Source organism: Pollachius pollachius, assembly GCF_949987615.1.
Source record: "Pollachius pollachius genome assembly, chromosome: 13".
Taxonomy (NCBI): domain Eukaryota; kingdom Metazoa; phylum Chordata; class Actinopteri; order Gadiformes; family Gadidae; genus Pollachius; species Pollachius pollachius.
In genome coordinates this window covers 6,509,881-6,529,618 of record NC_136946.1, presented here as the reverse complement: position 1 = coordinate 6,529,618, position 19,738 = coordinate 6,509,881, and the positions used below count along the sequence as shown (strand labels likewise).

The window sequence follows — 19,738 nt, the reverse complement described above, 5'->3', positions numbered from 1 at the left end:
GTATAAAGTTGTTTTATCACAGGTTGGTTTTGGGTTTTGTGTCGTCTCATTGCTGCCCCCTAGTGGGCCGCGAGGTTGAAGACTTATCATTTGGAATTCATTAATAAGCATTCAATCACTCCTGACCATTAAATACTACTACTACTGTAGACCACTTACATTTTACAATAACTTATAACTAATACCTCATTATCAACCAGAAACTAAACTTCTGGACAGTCAGAAAATACTTTTTGCAATCTATCCTAAATATATGAAGGCAGATTTTCTCGTTGTACGGCTCGAGACAGGAACCCAAATGCCTGTTTCCTGCTGGTAGCCAGCGTTGAACCCGTCCTGAGCAGGGCCCTGTAGTGGAGTTCCTCATGGCGTCTCTCCCCGGACAGGACCTGAAGTGCCGTCGTATCGCTAAGCCCTTCTCCATGGAGAAGCTGCTGTACCAGATCGCCTCTGCAGAGTCCAAGAGGGACAACGGCCTCCTGCTCACCACCATCGCTGCCCTACTCAAAGACCTCAGGCACGCACGCACTCAGCTACACACACACACACTCAGCTACGCACACACTCAGCTACACACACACACACACACTCAGCTACACACACACACACAAACTCATTTACACACACACACACAAACACAAACTCAGCTACACACACACACAAACACAAACTCAGCTACACACACACAAACTCAGCTACACACACATACACACAAACAACACCCACACACAGTGGGCCACATACATACACTCAGCACCCCACTCACACCATTAACGTACAAATTGTAGTAAAGAACACACATTATTTATCATAGTTAAGAAAAAACTTGATTTGTTGTGTCAAGAACACGGGCTTATGTGTTCTTAACACACTGGTTATGTTGTAGTGAAGAACACACTCGCCCACACGCTTCATGTTATAGTTAAGAACACACAAACCCACATTTTTCTTTCTGAAGCGAAATCAATAGCGTCGACCAATGGGCATCCAGCTTGCTAACGGCCGCGCCCTCTCCTCGTCCAATAGGAACATGGAGATGCGCCAGCGGGAGGAGCTGTTCCAGGCGGGCCTGCTGTCGTCGGCGCGCTACGGCACCCACGACGGCAGCCTGGGGCCCACCGAGAGCCGCAAGAAGCCGCGCGGGAAGTGGCTACCGCTGGAGTCGTCCGAGAGACGCTGCCAGACCTGCCTGCACCTCTGCTACCTGTCCATGGTGAGACCCCCGCCCGGGGCTGGGGGGCCAGAGGGCTGGGGGACCAGAGGGGTTGGGGGGGCCGTTTGGTCGAAGGCCAGCCCGGTCCTATCTCCCACAAGGATGGGGTCCGACAGCTGAGAGGATCTAAAGGGCCCCTCGATCACGGGCCGTTTCAAAATCCCCCCTCTCGTGACATCACAAGTGGAATGGGCCGTCCCAGATGTGTGCTGGAACGGCCTACCTAGTTGGGACATGGGGAGTGCGAGGGAGATTTAACAACGGCATGTCACATAGTCACTCTCACGCCTATTATGTAAATGAAAAAAATACGGGCCCTTTAATAACATTTGGTTTGGAGGAACATGGAAGACCAACTTTGGAGGACCAACGGTGAATCTGTAAGCAGTACGTCCCAGACAGATTCACCTCAACGGGCGTAGTAAGGTTGATTCTCTGAATCGAGTCGACTATTTCTGAGTGCCTGGAATGTTCCATAAAGGACTGGAGGTGGGGGTGTTTCCCTGACAGGAGGGCCTTACCTCCCTGGTCGTTTCAGCTCTGGTGTTGGTGATGTTCGCACGCGTACGCTGGACTGGGTGGAGTTATGGTCTGGGTTACACTAAGGTCTACATTGGCCCACCTCCAGGCCTTGCTGAGCAAGAAGCCCTCAGCCTCCCTGCTGTGATGACATGACTCCACCGGGAGTCTCCTGGGATCAGACGGTCTGCTGGGTGACTGACTAATGTGCGCTCTCTGTCCGTCAGGTGGTCCAGGAGACGGACAACGTGGTCTTCTGTCTGGAGTGTGCCCTGCGCTACGTGGACAAGCACAAGTCCTGCAGAGGCCTCAAGATGATGTATCGATACGACGAGGTGTGTGTGTGTGTGTGTGTGTGGTTTGTCTGTTCACAATGGAACAATACCCCCTCGATCCTGCAGAGGGAGCCATGGGTTTGTTGAATCGTGCAATTTAAGGAGTTTGTTCAACAACATCAAGGAAAACCACGACTTCGTCATTTTTTGCATTGTCTTAATTGAAAACAACACATTAGATTGGTTTGCGGCTCTCTCTGACTTTCTTCACCCTCTCTCTCTCTCTCTCTCTCTCTCTCTCTCTCTCTCTCTCTCTCTCTCTCTCTCTCTCTCTCTCTCTCTCTCTCTCTCTCTCTCTCTCTCTCTCTCTCTCTCTCGCCCACCACAGGAGCAGATCAACAGCTTGGTGAACCAGGTGTGCGGCAAGGCCCTGGGGAAGGGGGGCGTGGGGGTCGGTGGAGCAGGCGGGGGTGGAGGAGGAGGAGGAGGAGGAGGCGGGCTGGTGTTGGTGGGGGGGGCGGACCTCCGCCACAGCCCCAGCCAGGGGGCCAAAGCCTCTCCGGCCAAGCGGGGGCCCCGCAAGCGTGCCACGGTGGAGGTGTCCCTCTCTCGCCTCAGCTCCGCCCACATGCCCAAGGCGGCGGCCGTGTCCTGAGTGACCCCTGACCTCGCCCCATCGCCCCTCGCCCACGCCCTGCATAAGCCCCCCCCCCTCTTGTTTTTTTTGTTTACCTATACTCTGTTCCCATGCCCCCCCCACCCCCCCCCCGAATGCCCACCCATATTCAAAATATGATTGTGAGCTTTAGACGCAAAGATGACCCCGTGATGTCCACCCTCCCCCCTCTTAGTACGACAAGCTTGCTTCTAAGAAAAGGAAAAAAAAACGGAAACAGCGAGATGTCAGTGTTTTTTGCACTAGCGTGAAAGAAGAATTTGTTTTTGTTTGACTTGTTTCTCTTCTTACTTTCTTCGAGTCGTCCATTTTTTTGTTTTTCGCTCCCTAGCATTAAGTGTGAAGTTCACAGGTGGACTTGATGAGCCGGAAAATAAACTCCTCCCCTCCCTACCCCAAACACCAACCGACACACCCAAACATGAAGAGGGTAACCGTGGTTACCCAGCTGCCTCCCCTCCCCACTTTCACTTTCTTTTCCCTCGCAACACAGGCTCCTCATCACGAATCACTTAACTGTGAACGAAAGAACGGACGATAGGGACGTTGGTTTTAACTAAAATCCCCCCCCCGATCCGACCCAGTTTTTAATGTATCGTTTAAGTGACACCAAGTAGTGACCCAAAGTTTGGCTCTGTCCTCGCTTCTCAGGACGAGTGGAGTCCATTTTATTTTGTTGTTTGTTTCTCGGCCTCGAAGCGGCCCCGTTGTGGCTGTTGCCGATTGGAGGGGTCCGGCGAGACGAGGTGAAAACTTGAAAAAGGCGGATAACGGTGTTTTTATTTTCACTGACTTTGTTTAATGTTCCTTTGATTATGATCTGTTGTGGGTTTTAGCTTTTTGTTTTTACTAGCTCATTTTTCTTCCCCCTCGCGAGAAGTCTTCTGCGTGTTTCCTGTCGCCGACCTTGCTTTCTATTTGTGTACATGAGAACGGAAGCTTTACCCTTCCCCTTCCTGTCGGTAGGGAGCTATACCTCCTGCCCTCGCGAGGGGGAACTGTGCCTGATACACTGCGAGGAGGTCCATGTTATTTGGTGCTTTTGGTTAGAATTACTGTATAACAATTCAAAAAGATGAAAGATCCGGACAGGAGGGGGGGAAGCGGGGGGGGGGGGGGGGGGGGTTCGAGTCGGCAGTTGGTCGAGTCCCTTCCCCCGTCCGTCCCGTCACAAAGGGCGGAAAAGCGAGAGAGAGGGAGGGCTTTACCTGCTCCTAAATGATGTGCAATCGTGTTAACATTCCATTCTTCCAGTCGTCTTGTTTCAGCTGTACCGGTAAACATAAGAATTATTATATTATATTATAATTATTTTTGGGTGTTTTTTCTTTTCTTTTTTTGAGATCTTTTTGTTTTCTCTTTTGTTTTTTTTATCTAATGTGCTATTCTGAGTAGAGCCACTAGTCAAAGAGTGTAAAATGTGAAATACAGAGTCCCACGTTGTTTTCGTTTCTTTCCTCTTTACCGCTGAGACTTTTCATTGGATTCCCCCACCTCCCCGCTTGCCCGCCCCAATTTGCAAATGTATTGAGAGTTAAAATGGCAGCGACAACGAAAAACTCCCTTTTTGTGTACATAATCCTGTATATTTCTTTAAAAAAAATACTTGAGCCTTTTTTTCTGGGGTGAAGGAAGAAGGAAGGAAGGAAGGAAGGCAGGGAGAGAGGGGGAGAGAGAGAGAGAGAGAGAGAGAGCGAGAGAGAGAGGGAGAATACTTTCTGGTTAAGGAAGAGGAGGAGGAGGTCGTGCCGATGAAGAAAAAGCCTTACATTATCCTTTCTTCATCCATGTGAGTTGTGACTGGGTTGCTCCATTTTAAAGCGTGTATAAAAACAAAATTAAGTGCTGCTTATATCAGTAAGAAAGGAGACGAGGAGTACTAACCCCACCCCCCACCCCTCTCCCCCACACACACACACACTCGCCCGCCCCCCCCCCCCCCCCCCCCCAACCTAGTTCTGTTTGTTTAGCTTTACTTTTTTAAAGAAAAGGGAAAAAAAATGATAACACAAAAAAATGGGTTTTTACATTTTCATTACTGAAAATTCAAGGAGAATCTAGTAGCTACTCATGTTGCACTGAGCTTGCCAGTGGTGACTGTCAAGAATAAATCCTACTATCCAGTTTGTTGGTTGTCCTTCCTCCCAGAAGAATGAACTGTTTTAGGACTATTTAATGAAACGCCAAGTCGGGCGTTTTCAACATTTAAACTAAATAAAATAAGTGGTTGTCGAGTTTTTATGGCCTTACGATATATTTTATTCAAACCGGTCTTCTTTGCCCCGGACACTCTGGTGCAGTTATGTTTTTTGAGTTGTTCTGCATTTTCTACAGTATAAAGTTCTTTACTCTGGGGTCCATGGGCCACTTAATTTATTAGTACCGTGTCTCCGCCTTTCCCACACGGAAAGAGAGTCCCATGTTGGTTGTATTGACAGTTTTTTACTTTTTGCAGTTTATACCTAAAGGTTTAATAAAAACTTGCTGACAATTCACTGTCATTTCCAACCTGCGTGTCTTTTTAATGATTTAAAGAGAGGAGGGGGGGCACACAGGAGTTTATTAAGACAGACGTAATTTAAAGGGCGAAATGTCTGTATGGGCGGGTGAATTATTGTTACATGAACATGAATCAATAACGAGTTATGGGTTTACCCACATTTCAATTGGACAATCCCACGATATAAACGGGGCAAAAAGAAAAGCTCACCAACTATATCACTAATAGAGTTGGTAGCCTCCTGACTTGGAGTCAATGTTTTTAAAACAGCCCATCAACATATCGCCAACAGTGTATTCATATGACTGCAAAGATTGCTTTATTGAAACGTCTGGAATGTTAACGTTGGAACCAAAGTCGTCATCCTACTTCTTTTCATAATCACTTTATTTAATCCATGCCTCGTTCTCCACCGGGCATCTGAGCTCAATGTGGCATTTAGCCGCTCCGTCGACTCTGAAATTGCATTAGGTTGTTCCATCACAAAGGTCATTAAATATAAATGCTCAACCCAAACACACACCGTTAAAGTATTACGGTTCTCCAAGAGGGGATAAAAAAGACAATTTACTATGCTGTAAATATCACTTCCGTGTCGCACAATATAAATCGGGCCGATGAGCGCACAGAGAGACGGGGACACCGGTTCAATTCCCCTGCCCAGCGCTGTATTTTTCCGCAATCAGTTAGTTGACGTCCCGGGGGGGGGTGAAGAGTTTATTACCATCAAGAAAGCGATTCAGCGTAAAGAAGTCCAGAGATATGGCGGAGAGTGGAGGATGCTGCAGTCACACGCACAAATCAACATTTCTCCACCAAAGAGGAGTTTGAGACGGTAATGGCCAACACCACAGGTATGTAAGTTAATTATGGGTCCGGGCGGTTCCGTTGCTGTGTACTGGGTCAAGTCTTGTGGGTCACCCGCAGAGGTCCTCCCCACTGTTCTGATCTGGGAAGCAAAGAATTCTGGGAGATGGTGTTTGTGTGGGATGGTTATAAATGTAGTTCACCGAAGCAATTGCAGTTTATTTCTTAATTGTAATCATATAATGTATTAATATCAATGCAAGAATACGTTTATAATTTGTATGCTTTATATTTATTAATTCGGCTTTATATAAGGCCGTTCATTATGATGGCTAGTTGAACTCAAAACAGGTGCTTTCTTCATTTAAAGCTTGAAAAAGAATATATAAAGACTTCAACCCCAAATAAATAAACTTGTCTCAAACAAGTTCATACCACGGTATTCTCAAATATTTACGTATTTCCCAGTTCCTTTATTTGGTTGTAAACATCAGGATAAAACGCCATTGGATATTGTAAAAGGATCTATCTTTTTCTCCTTCTCGCAAAACTATTTTGATGTGTCTGTTCAATGCGAGTGTGTCATTTTTGTGTTACGATACAGAGACGTCATTGACTCCCTGTCAGAAGGTACCGGGTTCGATTTCCAATGTCCGTAGTCTAACCTGTAAGCACCCTTAGAGCAAGACGCTCAACATCCTGCCAGCTCCTAAATATTCAGTCTCTTTGGATTAAACCGCTAAATAATCAATATAATTAAAATCAAGATGGGATATTGGCCCCTGAATTAACATGAAATCATGAGAACAACCACAAGTGGAGAAAAAGCTTTCAAACTGTCCAATATGCAAAGAAAAGTCACGTCCTTCAATGTGTGTGTGTGTGTGTGTGTCTCTCTCTCTCTCTCTCTCTACTCCACCCAAAAGAGTCTTGAAGCTCCACCTTCCTCTTCAGTTGTTCCCCAGTGGACCCCCCACCGGCTTCTTACTGGCCCTCCCCTGCCCCCCCACCTCCTTGGGCCTCCACCTACTACTACTACTACTGCTACTGCTCCTCCCGCTGTGTCCTCCACCTCCCCCCTGCTCCTCCACCTCTCCGTCCTCCTCCTCCTCTCCTCCTCCATCGGTGTCCTGGCTGCCGGTGCAGGTGGGGGAGATGGAGGAGAGCTTGTGACGTAGCTCCGCCTGGGTCGGCACCTTCAGGCTGATCTCTGTGGTGTAGGACTCGATGTCTGGGCCTGGGGGGACGGACGGACGGACAGACGAGAGATGGACAGACAGGTACAGGTTAGGTTTCAGTTGGACGCTTTTATCCAAAGCATTATATTTGCATTATATCCTTGCATTAAGTACATTTGTCAGAAGAAAGGGAAACGACAATAAATCGCTGTCTGTACAGTAAGGATATTCATAGAAACCGGTGCCAAGCACTTACAATTGCTAGATTAACCCATTCCCTGAATACAACAAAGATAGCTAGGATGAGATGCTACCCAATGCTAAGTACTATTTTCAAGTGGCAGTTAAATGATCATCATTTCCGTTCAAAGGACCAGGTGTTGGTGGAGGTGTTAGTGTCTCGCATGTGTTCTCATGTTACGTGTCATCCTATATCCGCACCATAACACTGAATGGTACACGAGGGGGAGGTGTTTTTTTGACTGTGAGTGTGATCCTGCCTTCCCTAATCTTATGCCCACAGTGACCTGGAAACCCCTGCCTGGTCTAGGATCAGCTGGTAAGGAACATGGATAATGAATAATCAATGGAAACTTTTTGAAATAAGTCTGCCAAACAGCTGTGTCTTCCCACCCAGTTTAAACTAGTTCTAGGGGATGAGTTATAACCTTTGATTGTGTGTGTGTGTGTGTGTGTGTGTGTGTGTGTGTGTGTGTGTGTGTGTGTATGTGTCGGCAGAAAGCTGTACAGTCTTCCCAACCAGTGTTAACCAGTCCTAGGGGAGGAGTTATAACCTCTATGTATCCCTACCTGTGACAGGGGAGGAGTTATAACCTTTATGTATCCCTACCTGTGACAGGGGAGGAGTAATAACCTTTATGTATCCCTACCTGTGATAGGGGAGGAGTTATAACCTCTATGTATCCCTACCTGTGACAGGGGAGGAGTTATAACCTTTATGTATCCCTACCTGTGACAGGGGAGGAGTTATAACCTTTATGTATCCCTACCTGTGACAGGGGAGGAGTTATAACCTCTATGTATCCCTACCTGTGACAGGGGAGGAGTTATAACCTCTATGTTTCCCTACCTGTGACAGGGGAGGAGTTATAACCTCTATGTATCCCTACCTGTGACAGGGGAGGAGTTATAACCTCTATGTATCCCTACCTGTGACAGGGGAGGAGTTATAACCTCTATGTATCCCTACCTGTGACAGGGGAGGAGTTATAACCTCTATGTTTCCCTACCTGTGACAGGGGAGGAGTTATAACCTCTATGTATCCCTACCTGTGACAGGGGAGGAGTTATAACCTCTATGTATCCCTACCTGTGACAGGGGAGGAGTTATAACCTCTATGTATCCCTACCTGTGACAGGGGAGGAGTTATAACCTCTATGTATCCCTACCTGTGACAGGGGAGGAGTTATAACCTCTATGTATCCCTACCTGTGACAGGGGAGGAGTTATAACCTCTATGTATCCCTACCTGTGACAGGGGAGGAGTTATAACCTCTATGTTTCCCTACCTGTGACAGGGGAGGAGTTATAACCTCTATGTATCCCTACCTGTGACAGGGGAGGAGTTATAACCTCTATGTTTCCCTACCTGTGACAGGGGAGGAGTTATAACCTCTATGTATCCCTACCTGTGACAGGGGAGGAGTTATAACCTCTATGTATCCCTACCTGTGATAGGGGAGGAGTTATAACCTCTATGTATCCCTACCTGTGACAGGGGAGGAGTTATAACCTCTATGTATCCCTACCTGTGACAGGGGAGGAGTTATAACCTCTATGTATCCCTACCTGTGACAGGGGAGGAGTTATAACCTCTATGTATCCCTACCTGTGACAGGGGAGGAGTTATAACCTCTATGTATCCCTACCTGTGACAGGGGAGGAGTTATAACCTCTATGTATCCCTACCTGTGACAGGGGAGGAGTTATAACCTCTATGTATCCCTACCTGTGACAGGGGAGGAGTTATAACCTCTATGTTTCCCTACCTGTGACAGGGGAGGAGTTATAACCTCTATGTATCCCTACCTGTGACAGGGGAGGAGTTATAACCTTTATGTATCCCTACCTGTGACAGGGGAGGAGTTATAACCTCTATGTTTCCCTACCTGTGACAGGGGAGGAGTTATAACCTCTATGTTTCCCTACCTGTGACAGGGGAGGAGTTATAACCTCTATGTTTCCCTACCTGTGACAGGGGAGGAGTTATAACCTCTATGTATCCCTACCTGTGACAGGGGAGGAGTTATAACCTCTATGTATCCCTACCTGTGACAGGGGAGGAGTTATAACCTCTATGTATCCCTACCTGTGACAGGGGAGGAGTTATAACCTCTATGTATCCCTACCTGTGACAGGGGAGGAGTTATAACCTCTATGTATCCCTACCTGTGACAGGGGAGGAGTTATAACCTCTATGTATCCCTACCTGTGACAGGGGAGGAGTTATAACCTCTATGTATCCCTACCTGTGACAGGGGAGGAGTTATAACCTTTATGTATCCCTACCTGTGACAGGGGAGGAGTTATAACCTCTATGTATCCCTACCTGTGACAGGGGAGGAGTTATAACCTCTATGTATCCCTACCTGTGACAGGGGAGGAGTTATAACCTCTATGTATCCCTACCTGTGACAGGGGAGGAGTTATAACCTCTATGTATCCCTACCTGTGACAGGGGAGGAGTTATAACCTCTATGTATCCCTACCTGTGACAGGGGAGGAGTTATAACCTCTATGTATCCCTACCTGTGACAGGGGAGGAGTTATAACCTCTATGTATCCCTACCTGTGACAGGGGAGGAGTTATAACCTCTATGTATCCCTACCTGTGACAGGGGAGGAGTTATAACCTCTATGTATCCCTACCTGTGACAGGGGAGGAGTTATAACCTCTATGTATCCCTACCTGTGACAGGGGAGGAGTTATAACCTCTATGTATCCCTACCTGTGACAGGGGAGGAGTTATAACCTCTATGTATCCCTACCTGTGACAGGGGAGGAGTTATAACCTCTATGTATCCCTACCTGTGACGAGGAGGAGTTATAACCTCTATGTTTCCCTACCTGTGACAGGGGAGGAGTTATAACCTCTATGTATCCCTACCTGTGACAGGGGAGGAGTTATAACCTCTATGTATCCCTACCTGTGATAGGGGAGGAGTTATAACCTCTATGTATCCCTACCTGTGACAGGGGAGGAGTTATAACCTCTATGTATCCCTACCTGTGACAGGGGAGGAGTTATAACCTCTACGTATCCCTACCTGTGATAGGGGAGGAGTTATAACCTCTACGTATCCCTACCTGTGATAGGGGAGGAGTTATAACCTCTATGTATCCCTACCTGTGATAGGGGAGGAGTTATAACCTCTATGTATCCCTACCTGTGATAGGGGAGGCGGCGCTGTTGTCGTCCCCGCCGGTGTGCAGGAACACGTCCATGGCCTCGTGGTCGGACATGTCCATGAGGTCCATCTGCTCCAGCATGTCCACGTTCACCTCCATGGACGACATGCTGCCTATCGGCGCTGCACACGGACAGGAGACATGTTGGTTTGACCTCCCCGGGACTACAACTCCCAGGGTGCAACAGGGACGCAAGACGCTGCAATCATTCGTCAGGTGGGATGTGAAAGCTTAATGGAGGTTTGATGGTGTTTTTTTAGATGGCATAAGCACTTTATTCCTCTTTTAGGCAGTGCTTGTGGAGATCAAGATGGCACAGCACGCTATGAGTCTGAATCACATGGCCGGGGTGGTTATGAAGTGGCTCAACATCTACGTCACATGAGGGATGCAGGGGGTGGGGTCATGCCTGTTTCACACTGCAGGTGGGGCTCATCGCCAACCCACCCAGAGCACACGTTTAAAGGGGTGAGTGTGATTAGCCATTACAAGTCGTTTGAAAATCTGCCTTTTCCCTGTGTTTTAGTGACATCACACGTGGGCGTGTACGCCTAGATGTACGCTGGATAGATCAGTCTACCAGCCTACCCAGTAGAGTGTAGCAAACGTTGCTCATCTACCCATCATAAATCTAGGTGGACACTCCCACTTGTGATATCACCAAAACACAGGAAAAAAGGCAGATTTTCAAAAGGCTTGTAATGGTCTATCCTACTCTCAGCTGGTGGCATCACATCACCCCCTTTTATAGCGGGGTCTGAGATGTGTGGTCGCTGCAGGGTTGAAGAGGTCCGATCCCAAACACCGGACACCCGGCCTGCAGCACGACTGGGGATACCAGGGTCTGAGCAGGACCTCTCCAGATGCGTGATCAACCCAGCGTTTGAGTAAAGACCTCTGAAGAATAAGTCCCGCCTCCGAGGCTCCTGGTTCCATCAGTCAAATGAAAAGTGGAAACAACCTGGGGTTTATGAACGATCTTACATAAAGAACTCTGTAGGTGGCGGAGAAGTAAAAGCTGCTCCCGTTTTGAGCTACACACTCTTTCCATCTAGATTCCACTTGGGTTTTGGATTGCCGGAGCCGTTAAAGTAGTAAACGATTATAAATGCTACTTTAACGGCGCCGACAATCCAAAACCCAAGTGGAATCTAGATGGAAAGAGTGTGTGGCTCAAAACGGGAGCAGCTTTTACTTCTCCGCCACCTACAGAGTTTGTTATGTACGATCGTTCATAAACCCCGTGTTGTTTCCCATAGACATTTGACCGGTGGAACCAGGAGCCTCGGAGGCGGGACCTATTCTTCAGAGGTCTGCTGGGGTTGCATTGGAAACACAGGCATGATGTTCAATGTTAAGACTATACCTATATCTGTTCAGAGTGTGGTGTTAGGGTGCCATGGTCAGACTAGAGACACACGGTGCTGGACTGAGCACTGTGGACGGGCCAGGCTCACACCCAGGGTTACTATGACAACGTGGCTCATGCATCACATGCAGCCAGTCGACGTGGTGTGCTGGGGTGGGAGGGATTGTGGGCAGCAAGGAGCGAGGTGATTGGTGGGCGGGCGGCAGTGACAGGCGATGCCATTGGCTACTTTACCTCAGGGAAACGAGGAGGGCATAGAAGAGTAGGGCAGCGCGGGAGAGAGAGAGAGAAGAACCATAAGGAGAGAGAGAAAGAGATACAGAGAGAGAGTGAGAGAGAGAGAGAGAGAGAGAGAGAGAGAGAGAGAGAGAGAGAGAAGAACCATAAGGAGAGTGAAAAAAGATTTTTTTTATTTGCTATCTTGATTGACTGTGTGTGTGTGCGCGTGTGTGTGAGGGTCAGGAGAAGGCTGTACAGTTTTATGACAGTTTTATGAGTATTATTGCTCTCCAAAAGTTGTCTCTCATTGTTTGCTTGGTATCAATAGAGTTCATCTCTCTGGGACTCTTTCACGGTCATCATCGGGTTTTGTTCCTTGCTTTATTCCTTTTTCTCATTCAATACATCCTCCCAGCAGCCTTATTCTCAGTCCCTTCCTCCCCTGAATAGCAACAGAAGCTACTCCGAAGCTTTATCGACACAATATATCATGACATCACACATTATTAGCATGGCTTAGAAGACTTAGGTTATTAGGCTGACTTTGAATGCATAAACAAGCCGGGAGACAAATGTTGCAGATAAAGAATATGGAAGTCCTTTTTTACACGCTCAGTCCTACGGTTTATCCTATTTTATTTGTCCTCTAAGAAGTTTCATTAAAACCGCACCCATATCTTTTTAACACTCTTCCTCTCTCCCATTCTGTCCTCATGTCACGCTTCCTCGCTCCCTCTCTCTCTCTCTTCCCTTCTCTTTCCCGTCAATCGATCCCCTATTTTATCTTTAGGTCTTTCCTCTCTCTCTCTCTCTCTCTCTCTCTCTCTCTCTCTCCCCCCCTCTCTCCCTCTCCCCCCTCTCTCTCTCCCCCCCTCTCTCCCTCTCCCTCTCTCTCTCTCTCTCTCTCTCTCTCTCCATCCTCCCCTCTCATGCGTGCCCCCTGCCGCCCGCTCCTCCCCATCAAGCTGTTTTTCAGTGGCTTATGGGCTGAGGAGGAGGAGGGATGGAGAGATGCTGGATCTCCCCGCTCCCTCCCTCTCTCTCTCCATGCTCTCTCTCTCTCTCTCTCTCTCTCCACACTCTCTCTCTCTCTTTCTCTCTCTCTCTCTCTCGGTCTCTCTCTCTCTCTCTTTCTCTCTCTCTCTCTCTCTCTCTCTCTCTTTCTCTCTCTCTCTCTCTCCCTCTCTCGGTCTCTCCCTCTCTCTCTCTCTCCAGGAGGGATGAAGAACCCTCTCCTCCTCCCCCGCTCCGCCCCCGGCCCCGCCCTGCTCCACCGGGGGCGTTCCGTTGGCAGCGCCGCTAATGCGCCGTGCCCACCACCACACTGCTCTGTGCACGCTCATCCCATTACCCCAGCTGGGAGATTACGGCTTTTCAAAGTAATGGTCGCTACGTGCACGTTTTTTTAAACGCGTGACGGGAGAGGGAACGCTCTGGAAGGTTCTGGTCTAGGAGGAGGAGGAGGCAGAGGGTTCATGGGGGTCGTCCGATTGAGGTGCTGATAGGGTTCGCTCGCCCTTTCCATGACCCCCCCCCCCCCCCCCCCCCCCCCCCCAAGCCCTACATAACCACCCACCTGCTGCCTCACCTCTCCCTCCCCCCAACACACCTCCCCCACCGTAGGCTGCCCTCTCCCTCCCCCATACCCCTTCACCCTCCCTCCCCCATGCCACCTCCCTCTCCCTCCACTAAACCCACCCCCTCCCCCATCCCTCCCCCCCTCACCCCGCTCTCACCTCTCCTCTCGGCGATCTGCAGGTACCCCGTGGAGAGGTACTGCTCCATGTCATGGTGGAAGTTGTCCTCTAGGTTGTACCGCTTCAGCTTCACCTGGCCCCCCAACGCGGGCTGCTCCGCAGGGGGCCCCCGCTGGCCCTGCTCCCCGTCCAGCTCCACTGGGGCACGGAAACACAGGGGGAAACAAGAGACAGACATTAGATCTGCTGTTGTCGAATGTTCTTGTCGTCGCCGTGGTTACGAAAGTAGAACGTGGCCCAGGGTGGTTCACTTGAGATCATGTCCGGTGTGTGTGTGTGTGCGTGTGTGTGTGTGTGTGTGTGTGTGTGAGAAAGAATATGTGTACATCCCATCCTAAGGCCATCGTGAATCCTTACTGAACTGGAATGATGCATGGTTCATTGTATAACCCCCAACACACACACGCACACACACACACACACATGCACACAGCCTCTCAAATGAACAAAAACATACACACAACCCCCCTTATGTCAGGGATACAATAACCAGCCAACGGTAGATAACATTATACACGCACAAGCCTTTCAAATACACACTCACATAAACACACACACAGAAACCTCTTAAATTCCCACAAGAATATACACAAAAGAATCATCCCCCACTACATACGCTCCAGTTCTGATACCTTTCCTCGTCTCAGGCTGCTTGTTCCCTCTCAGAAAGGACTGAGTGGAGGCCTCAGTTATAGTTCAGAGGCCTTGGAGGTGAACTGCTGAACTTTCTACAAGATGTGCCTTTAGTGTATTGTCACTACCTCACGTGGAATGTAGCATGACATCCCTTCATTCAAATGAACAGCATGTGATGGGTTTGGTTCGAAGATAAGCGAAGACACGATTTTGGAGACCAAAATCTTGACTAGGGCTGCTCGATTATTGGAAAAATCATAATCCCGATTACTTGGTCAATATTGAAGTAACGATTATTCAAACGATTGTTTTTGAGTTTGAAAACATGATGTATTTATTCAGCATGTCTCTCCCAAAAAAAACTTTGTAACTGAGAACTTTGAATTTTCGCCCTAAAAAGAATACACAAAATGGTCAAAAAGAAAATGTTCCAATCAAATATAATGTACAGATATGTATCCAGCTGTTCTGCCCTTTCTATAAAACATGAAAAAAAAAAACAAGAACGATTTGTTCGAAATCGCGATCAAAATTCAATTCATCGCCCAGCCCTACCCTTGACCCACCGCCCCAGACCGACTTCCCTGAACCTGGCTAAATGAGAGTATCATAAGAGAGGAACCAGGCAGACTAAGACCACAGGAGCCGGGGTCTAGCAGATGGCTTGTTATGTGTGTGGTTGTCCTTGTGTTTTCCTCTGTGTCTCCCCTCTCGTTCTCTGTGTAGGTGACGCTCTGCCATTGGCTAACCCCGTGTCGAACCTGGGAGCTGTCCGTCGGCCAATTGACCTGTCGCTAAGTCACGCACCCTGTCGTTACCATGACGAACTCGGACAAACAAACCAGACTCGATAACAAAAACATATGGAAAAATGTCAGGTGACTATCAAAGCAGGTTTTGGAGAAATTTTGGGCGGGGATCAATCGAATCCTTCCTCCAGGATCAATCGAAAGGGACTACATTACGCTATGGAGGGGTATTCAAAACTTTAAAATACATACAGAAGGTAACAAGCTTAAATTCAGTTGGTATTCTGGCCTGCCACACAGCCTGATCCACATTACACACTTTTTCTTGTCCCGTTGTGGCTTGGGAAAAGGGATGAAACATACCCCATTCTGCAGCCTCTCAGGAGACTGTCCGAGACGTGTCCGTTTGTTTTATCGTCAGGTTAGAAGCGGGGCCGCCCTTTGCATGTATTATCTTATGTTGTGTGCACACACACAACATAATGTTGTGTGTGCGCACACACAACATAAGATAATACATACAAAGGGCGGCTTATGTTACGTGTGCTCTCACGCAACATAAGCTTTTCCCCTTGACGTATTTTCATATTATACTTCTCTAATAAATACACCTGCGTGTTAGTTCTCTGTTTGCGGAATGTAGTAATGTGATATGGTTCCCCTAGGAGGTGAATACGACGTGAAACGACACAGACAATGCGAGACTCACAACAAACGTGTTGCTCCAAAGGAGGCTTCCCAGTCTATACATACAGGATAGTTGCATTTAAATAAGATATATTTGTTTGCAGGCTGTTATGTGCTACTGAATAAACCAGATGGCAAAGTATAGTAATGTTATAAGCAAAGGGGCAGAATAGAAATGTTTATTTTTTTTAAGTTCTTTTACACTACCTTGCATTGGTATCCCACATTGTCCCACACAAACGTAGTCTTTGTCCCACATCTGGTGAATTGGGATCTAGTCACCCTAGTCCCACGATGCAGGCTACCTCCCTACGGCAATCCATGTTTGACTAAGAAAACACAATTTTCGGGATAAAGTCATGGTGGCTCTAGTAATATAGTATTATATTATTATTATGGGTTGTTATTATGGGCTGCACGCTATATAGGCTATATGATGAATGAAAAGGTTTTGATATAAGCAGAAAATCTGTGTATAGCATTGTAACATTGCCCCTTGCCAAGTGCTTGATAAGGTATTGATGATTAAGGAGCCCTCGTTATCTGGTTCCCATCATTATCAGGTTCAGCTGTGTCTATTCTGCTTTCAAGAGACAGAGAGAGAGAGACAGAGAGAGAGAGACAGAGACAGAGAGAGAGAGGAGATGTCAACTCTGATACTGTAAAACAGTTATTTTAATGGTGAATGAGCACCCGCCCTCATTATCTGGTTACCAGCATTGTCAGTTTTAGCAGTGTCACTTAAGCTTTTAAGGGAGAGAGTGCGAGAGGAAGAGAGAGGGCGAGGCAGATCAGAACAGAAGGAGGGAGGAGATAGTCATGTCATCCCTGATCCTTTAATAGGGTTTGTTGTCTAACTGTTTGATGCCACATTGTCTGTGTGCCGTCTATGACTGGCTAGTTCATGTGGTGTGTGGCCTCGTATGGTTCCGCTGAATTTTTGGGTTTTTTTCTCTGTCCGACCCGTCTGTTTTTATTCCAATTCTGTTATCATCCCGGGCCTCTCCCACAGGAGGCTGTTGCCTCAGGGCGTGGTGGTAAGTAAGAGTTTGTTATTATTTCACTTTCTCGGTAAAATAATGGTTGGTGACGATAATCCTGAGAACAGGAACTAAGAGAGAGAGAGGTTGCGATCGTGATGATTTAATAAAGACCGCGCCGGCTGCGCCTTTTATTTCTCTTTAGACCGTCTTCTGAATCAACAGCCTTCATAAAACATGACATGGTTTGCTAATCAACGTTACGTTAATAATTCAAAAAGTAGTCATGTGTTGAGAGGGAAACATCATTACCGATGTGTCTCACGTTTCGTAACAACAATTGCAACAACCACAACAACTGCATGCTCACTGCCCAGGCTAGGGACTGCTTCCAGTTTGAGTGGCTGCCTGGAAGCTGCTCTTTAATTATTTACAGTGGTCAATGTATCGCGCTCACAAAGACGTCTGCCTGTTGAGCATTGTGCTAATGCTGCCCCCTAAAGAAAGCAGAGGAGATGGAACTCACCTGATAACTACAGGAGACCTAGATGTGTGCCAACTGCCTAGAACCGAGGTGCTACCGGGCTCTTTACTCACTGGGACTGAAGGAAAGCTAGAAACTGAATTTAGAAGGGCATCCGGAGTGTGTTTTACCTCTTGATAACCTGAGTTATACATTTATTGACATACGTTTTGAACATTTATTCATTGCAGGGGTTCAGCATCCTGGCATGACTCTACGTACTTTTAAATGACTGCAAATACTTGTAAAGACATTACTGTAAATACAGGATTGCATTTTCTCTATTGTAGATACATGTATGTAAATACATGATTTTGAATAATCAAGTGCAGCCGTTGCCCCCGACAAATGCCACCTTTCGGCACCAGTGTAACCAGTGTAGTAATTTTCTGGGGATGTTTTTTTAGGGAAGTGGTTTGAAGTTCCATGGCACCAGCCTATAGCTGTCCTACTTGAATAATGGAGTACACTCCTAAAGCATGACATTCACATGTCTGACACGTTTCCAATCACTTTCACACTGACCTTTTCTCAGATCAATAGCAAATAGATTGTTTGCGTATGTGTCCTTCTCTTTGCCCGTGTGTGTGTATGAGTGTACATCGAGGTGCTTGCGTGTGTGTGTGTGTGTGTGTTTTAGTGTGTGTGTCTGTGGTAGGCGGAGAGACGGGGAAGAGGAAGGGGTGGGCTTGAGAAGAGATTCAGATTTGCCAAAAACAACTACTACTACTACTACTATTACTACTAATACTACTACTAATACCACTCCTAATACCTTTGGCTTTGGGTTTGGTTCCTCCGAGCTGAAGGCATCCCTGAGCAATATGCCATGACCCCTCCCTGCTTATGAAGGGCATTTATAACAACATTAATTTCAAGTGTCTTTGGATGAAAACGACTACTGAAATGACTTAATAGTGCATATAGACCTAGGGAGGACTAGAGTACTGGCATTGTTTATCCGCCAAATGAAAACACCTGTTGGGTGGCATGATATTAAAGATGATTAGAATTTTTGTGGGTCTACTTAGAGATAAGCTATGATGAATGACATTTACATTTACATTTAGCATACGCTTTTATCCAAAGCGACTTACAATAAGTGCATTTATAATAATAAGTGAAAATAGGCCCAGAATGAGTGTGTATGTATTTATGTATGTATAACAGTGGAGGCTTCTCCATTGAGGAGAGGGAGGAAGATCCTTCTTAACATTGTTGAGAATAAAAAATGTAGTTTGCCCTGACTACTGTAATGAATTAATGCCCTTAAATATGACTACTTTAATGCCTTTGAATATATAATGTTCGTTTCACTGGGTAAAGGGACATTAGCACCCCCTATCGCCTATTGACAATTACAGGGAGGAAGGTCCTCCCTCAGCCTCCGTTGACTCCCATTCATTTCCCTGAGTACTGGCGGCCGGTTAATAACATTGGTTTCAATGGGAGAGAGGAGGAAAGTCCTCCTCTGAGTGGGTGGGACCTTAAGGCGTCTGATTCGCGCAAAAATCTAGTCGCGCTGCGCTATGAACCAATAAGCAGGATCCCTGGCTCGTGAGCAGTGTTGCCATATTGGGCAGATGTTTAATTACACAAAGCATTCCATCCATTGAGTTACAATGCTAAGTTAGCGACCAAAGAAAAAGGTAGACCACTTCGCAAAATCGAGATCACCAAAAGTAATGGCAACGTCAGTGTTGTGGGTGCTACATGGTTTGCTAGGTACTCATGGCTTACTGGTAGCATTACTAGCAATCAACTGTATTGCTGGCCCTGTTTGCTAATGAATAATGGCAAATCTCCAACGTGGGCTGTTCATGGATTCACTGATGTGAATAGTCTTGATAGGGCAACCAAACGCCACGACAAGTGTCAAGTTCACGTTGGTGCTGCTATGCGACTTTCCTTGCTAGGCACCATGCCTATAGATCAGGTTGTTTGAAATACTCTTCTCGTTCTTTTACTAGTTTGTTACTCTGACCGTTCGGTTAGATATTGTGGAAAAGGTTTGGAAAGTGTGAATGATTCAGAGCATGATGCATGTTAAATGGCATCACTTGGAGTCTTTTCTTAAAGCAATTGTAATTGAAAATAAACATAGCTAAATTACAACCAATAACTTCAGTCATTGAGGGCGAAAATAGGCCCCGATTTTTTCATTACTTTTACAAATCAAGAGTAGGCCTGATTTGACTAATGGGCTTTGCATCCTTTCC

The 19,738-nt window shown here is 47.0% G+C and overlaps 2 protein-coding genes across 2 annotated transcripts in view; one reads left to right on the top strand and one right to left on the bottom strand.

Moving 5' to 3' along the window:
- The window catches only part of jarid2b (jumonji and AT-rich interaction domain containing 2b), a gene marked incomplete at its 5' end in the record, with an annotated part of 58,508 nt that extends 53,332 nt beyond the window's left edge, over window positions 1-5,176 (top strand). The window contains 4 exon segments of the mRNA XM_079749354.1: window positions 387-517; window positions 1,027-1,213; window positions 1,960-2,067; window positions 2,396-5,176. Coding sequence (XP_079605480.1) covers window positions 387-517; window positions 1,027-1,213; window positions 1,960-2,067; window positions 2,396-2,662 — 693 coding nt within the window. The 3' untranslated portion in view covers window positions 2,663-5,176.
- Window positions 5,177-5,291: 115 nt separating this feature from the next.
- dtnbp1b (dystrobrevin binding protein 1b) overlaps window positions 5,292-19,738 on the bottom strand; it is a 40,722-nt gene continuing 26,275 nt past the window's right edge. The window contains exons 2-4 of the mRNA XM_079749713.1: window positions 13,924-14,082; window positions 10,578-10,721; window positions 5,292-7,227 (exon numbers count right to left, since the gene is read on the bottom strand). Of these exons, the coding sequence (XP_079605839.1) occupies window positions 6,941-7,227; window positions 10,578-10,721; window positions 13,924-14,082 (590 nt within the window). The 3' untranslated portion in view covers window positions 5,292-6,940. The remainder of the gene's footprint in view (window positions 7,228-10,577; window positions 10,722-13,923; window positions 14,083-19,738) is intronic.